The sequence below is a fragment of the Octopus bimaculoides genome, chromosome 2 (genome assembly GCF_001194135.2).
Source record: "Octopus bimaculoides isolate UCB-OBI-ISO-001 chromosome 2, ASM119413v2, whole genome shotgun sequence".
Classification (NCBI taxonomy): domain Eukaryota; kingdom Metazoa; phylum Mollusca; class Cephalopoda; order Octopoda; family Octopodidae; genus Octopus; species Octopus bimaculoides.
In genome coordinates this window covers 50,055,220-50,060,362 of record NC_068982.1, presented here as the reverse complement: position 1 = coordinate 50,060,362, position 5,143 = coordinate 50,055,220, and the positions used below count along the sequence as shown (strand labels likewise).

The following is a 5,143-nucleotide window of genomic DNA, read 5'->3' as shown; positions in this document are numbered from 1 at the left end:
TCTTATGTGTCCATAGCTTACACTGGGTACATCTTATAGAGTTTCTACCTATGCCTTTTCTACAGATCTAGCAGGGCCATCTACCTGAAGGGGTTTGTGTTTTGTCGGCTACCAAAACGCTGTCTATAAGTAATTGCGAAAATAAAATTTATCTTCATAAGATATTCGAATGTCCTATGAAGATGAGGAATCTTATTTTCGCAATTACTTACAGACAGCGTTTTAGCAATGGATGTGGTAACGGCAGTAAGATTTGTTACATCACCTATTTGTTATGTCATGCTTTGTATAAAAAAATAAGCTATAAATGTGGTCCAATCGATGTGTTTGTTAATCTGAGGTTTTCTCCATTTTCTGATTATTTGTATTTGTTTTCTGATAAACTCTTGTTTATCCTTTAGCTACCTGCACACCAATGCCCGGGGATAACACAGGTAACAGATACATACGGATATTTTATCCCTTAGTCGGTTATTATAACCGCTCTGTTTACACTATATATATAATTACCGTTCATTAACTAGTAGAAAGTGGTGCTTATCTTTCTCTTGGTGATAGTCTCTCCTTTAAGTTTATCTGTGACATGAAACTTTTCAGTATTTCTTGATGCTAAAATCAAAGCCTCATATAGTATGAACTATTTATAATGATCATTATAGCTTGTCCCAGTTACACAGATTTCCATAGTACAGACCAGTAGAGAATTTAAAGAAAATGCATTCCAACAGTTTCGGCTATCATGAATTACAGTTTTTAAAAAAATTTTCTACAATTTCATAACATTATGGCAACGCACGATTAAATCTTGTTTTATTTCTACCGCACGCTGACACATGATCTTCTACGTCCTTCCGACGATAGTTTGGAGTACGTAATTCGGTAATTTTACAGATTAACACCCGCATGATTTTCACTAGGGTATTAGGGTTAGGGTTTTAGGGTCAGGGTTAAGGTAAGGGGTTAGGGTTAGGAGGTACTACTAAAGCAGAGTGGTCCCGAACGCTCACCCGCGCTAGCTAGTCGTGTGTGGTCGATCCTACAAAAAGTGCGCGCGCGCGCAAATGAATACATGTGTTTAGGGTTAGGGTTAGTGATAGGGATAGGATCGACCACTCACGACTAGCTAGCGCGGACGCGCGACTGCGCGTTCGGGACCACTCTGCTTTAGTAGTACCGGGTTAGGATTAGTATTAGGGTTACGGTTTTAGGGTCAGGGTTAGGTTTAGGGTGTTAGGGTTAGGTAATCGTGCGGGTATTAATCTGAAAAATTACCCTTAATTCGCGGATCACTTTTACACACTTACATTGTTACACTTTTGAATTCCCCCCAGAGTACGTTCTGTACCTATTTATATATTAGTCGAGCAATATATAACTGGTTACGACGTTTAACCGGTCAGAATGTTGTCAGTTTCATACGGGCATTTCCACTTGGCAACATATACGACTCTCCGGAATGGTAACCGGAAGCCACCGTGTCTGAGCAGTTATATGGCCATAACCAACAATATCAATATATTGCTCGACGATGTAAAAAATATAACCACGGCTACTCATACTGAATGTGCTTTTTTGTCACACACACACGTGTATGCATATATATATATTCGATTTTTATCATAATTACAAATCATTTAATAACTGCTTGGTTTCAAAATTTAGCATCAGGGTGAATAAATTTTGCAGACGGTTTAAGCAATTTCTTCGATAATCCGACAGTGTATATGCAAGTAACTCAAAACAGTGGATATATATAACAAATAAGAAAAACATCAACAGCCCCATTATTAAAACAAAGCTCATTCCTGTCAAGAATTACATCCGAATCAGAACATTTAGTGATTCGAATAGTAGCTTTGCAAGGCTTTTACACTCTATATGTATGAAGTTATACATATCAAAATACAAAAATAACGTCTATCAGCGATTCATTAAATTTTAAACGTGTTTACATTTAAAACAAATACCGATCATTAAATGTAAAATATAAACAAAGTTTAGCAACGATCACATTGGATTTTAAACATGTGTACATTTAAAACTGACACCAATCACTAAATATAAGAAATAATATTTACCTTAAAAGACAATTAGGCTTGAAATATTTCTTAAAATCTTGAATGACTTCAGAATCCATAATTTTCTGTATCGTTTGAATGTTCGAATCAAATGTTTTAGTTTCCAAATCAATCAATAAATCTTGTTTATAAAATTAAATGGGAAGACAAGCAAGTTAGATAAAACCGTATACATACAACAAGGCGGCTTTAAAAGTAATGACAGTTAATAAATCTGGATTTCATAACAATAAAACGATGCAAATTTTGTTATGAAACAGCAACATCGCTGAATTTGTAGTTAATATAAGGAATCGTAATAAAGTTTTCGGGTTTTGAATTCAACACACTCGTGTTACCTTCGTCTGGCGGTGATATAAATAACTTTCACCCTCGAATAGATTAATATAATACGAAAGAGTGATCGCATTCAACGAAACAACAACGACGTTTACAATGCAAAAGCGATCGTTAATCTCCTCTATAATAAAAAAAAATGCGCATATACATACATAAAACAGAAATTAGTGGTACTAAAACGAAATAATTACAAATGGTGCATCTGAACATGTGAAATATTTTGTGATGAGGGACGGTGAAAATATGTCACCGGTGATTTGTGGCCTCTTATAGTTTCTCCTGTTGCTATTACCAGCGTTAGTTGTGTTTATGTTGATAACACACTTTGAAACTGGTCGTACCCCTTTATGTGTCTCTACTTGTCTAGTGCTACGGAAATTTTCCTTTTGATGTGAGAAAGACGTGGAGGTGCCACCCATTTCGGAAACAAATTATCGAACTCAAAATTCTCACAAATGGAGAGTAAGTAACGAGACAAACTTTTCATTCATTTCTTCACGAACTTTCTTAAGCTGCCTGTTTCATTCGCTCATGTTGTTTTTAATTCTTTTGATCCTTCTCATCCTCCCTCTCTCTCCAGATTTATATTTGGCATACTACTTTCTTACCGTATTATATTATATATAATTTTTTTTTTTTACATTATCTCATTAAAAAAAAAAAATTCCATCGTAACGCGAAATTAACCAAGAATAGCGAAAGAGAAAAGAAAAGAAAAGCTTCTTTAAAGAAATGATTTAATTCTTTCTGGATTACATCTACCTGAATATCGACCAATCCAACAACCGGAGTGGAGAATTCAAAGTTTTGCCGTCATTCCCTTGCAGAAAAATCTACTTTACATTCCATTTGGAATTTTTATTTTATTTTATTTATTAACTAGTTTATTTCGCTATTATTTTATTTTTTGTATAGACTAGTTTATTTCACTATTCTATTTATGGACTGCTTTATTTTACTATGTATATTTCCTTACGCTTACACTAAGAAGATGATTGAAAAATTATCCTTAATAAATTCCTTTCACTACTTTCTTAATTTGGCATTAATGGGTCATGAGTTCTTTGGCTGCAGGCGTTAGCAACACGCTTAGCTTTCCTTTTCGAAAACTCCATGCAAAAGGATTATCGGTGATTATTAAAAGTAAACTCCCAGTGAAGTGGGTTCGAAACTCAAATTTCCTTTCGTAGTTGGACCTGATTTTACTCATATTTATCAAGGCTGAAACATATAAAAGAATATATATATATAGCCTATAGTCATTCTTACATGACAAATGTATATGAGGATTCCTTATAATGACACAAGTCTATAGTTGATTGAATCGAGCCCCAGCATCTGCCTGATGATTTTTTTTCTTTTTTTCGTTGATTCTGAGGGAGAAGAAAACAAAATCGACTTTAGTGGGGTTTGAACTCAAAACTTGTAAAATATTTAATCCGGTGCTCTGCTGTTGATGCGAAACTTACCATCTTATTTATGATGGAAATGATGCTGAATTGATTTTCTATGGGAGATAAATAGTTTCTTAACTTAAAAATTACTGCATAAATAAAATTGAGGAAGCCTTTATAGAGATATGTAAACGTGTGTACATTGTTTTAACTATCAAGAAACTGACAGCCCATCCATAGGTTTTCGATGTAGTCGACATGGTAAAACAAAAATAGTGATGTACTCTGACATAGGGAAAACACGAATATTATTGCTGAAGTTAAATTATCAACAAATATTTCGGTCATAGTATTGCTTATTTTCGATAGGTAATATCATTTGTTTTAAATAAAACCGATCACCTACAGATTTTCTTTTTCTGTCTTCATCGATTTTGTCTTAGATAACAAACTGAAGCAGACGGTAATTTTTAATAGAAGACTTTTACCTTCTGCTATTTCCAGACTCACCTGAACTGATCTCATTAGATCTCCCCACTACATTATTGTTTTTATATTTCTTCTTCCACTATATTCTGCAAAAAAATCGATCCAAATTCGAAATCATTACGGTGCTTCGATTGATAGAAAACGAGATAGAAGTAAATCAAGCACTGACATGTCACAACTTTTCGTTTCCAGGATATTATTTCTCTAAAAACGGATGTTTTTTTCTTACCGGCGGTAAATTTTGACAATCATAGTTTTTCTATTATAACTTGACAGAATGAATAAAATAGGAAGAGTGGAATTATCAAGTTTGAATAAATAGATATATGTCTATGCTCGCCAAATAAATTTTCTTTTCCGTACACCGTCTATCATCTATTTCTAATTTAATTAGCAACCGAAAAATAAACTTAAAAAATGGAATAATGGTGTTTTATACTTCAAATCTTATGTACAAGTTGGAATTGTTCTTGTGTCCTTTATTTTAATGAAGCCTTATATAATATTGATTTCTAACATAACCTTATATAATATTAGCTGGTGCATGTTTTCCATGCCGGATCGTTTATATCTGCTCGTTCTTTTAACCCCATTCCTCAACACTACTCGTTCCGCTCTATTTCCTCTTTTATGGACCTTAAAATTACATGCACTTACATTACCGGCTGTATTCTACCAACCAAGTTTTTTTTTCACATTTCGACATATACAACCCTTTTCAATAGTACGTTTTACAGGTTTTCCATGTTCATTTAAACCATACCTGTTGCTCAAATTTTGGTATTATTTGATCCTTTCACCCGCACGATTTTCACTAAGAAAAAAAAAAAAAAAAAAAAAAAA

The 5,143-nt window shown here is 33.7% G+C and overlaps 2 protein-coding genes across 3 annotated transcripts in view; one reads left to right on the top strand and one right to left on the bottom strand.

Annotated features, from left to right (window-relative positions):
• LOC106871309 (tRNA-splicing endonuclease subunit Sen54) overlaps positions 1–2,438 on the bottom strand; it is a 105,636-nt gene extending 103,198 nt beyond the window's left edge. Inside the window, exon 1 of one of the 2 annotated variants that reach the window (XM_052977042.1) lies at positions 2,079–2,438. In XM_052977042.1, the coding sequence (XP_052833002.1) occupies positions 2,079–2,137 (59 nt within the window). In that variant the 5' untranslated portion in view covers positions 2,138–2,438. The remainder of the gene's footprint in view (positions 1–2,078) is intronic. The other variant, XM_052977034.1, reaches the window with a different exon arrangement.
• A 250-nt stretch (positions 2,439–2,688) lies between these two features.
• The window catches only part of LOC106873657 (katanin-interacting protein), a 551,631-nt gene continuing 549,176 nt past the window's right edge, over positions 2,689–5,143 (top strand). Inside the window, exon 1 of the mRNA XM_052977029.1 lies at positions 2,689–2,879. Within this exon, the coding sequence (XP_052832989.1) occupies positions 2,873–2,879 (7 nt within the window). The 5' untranslated portion in view covers positions 2,689–2,872. The remainder of the gene's footprint in view (positions 2,880–5,143) is intronic.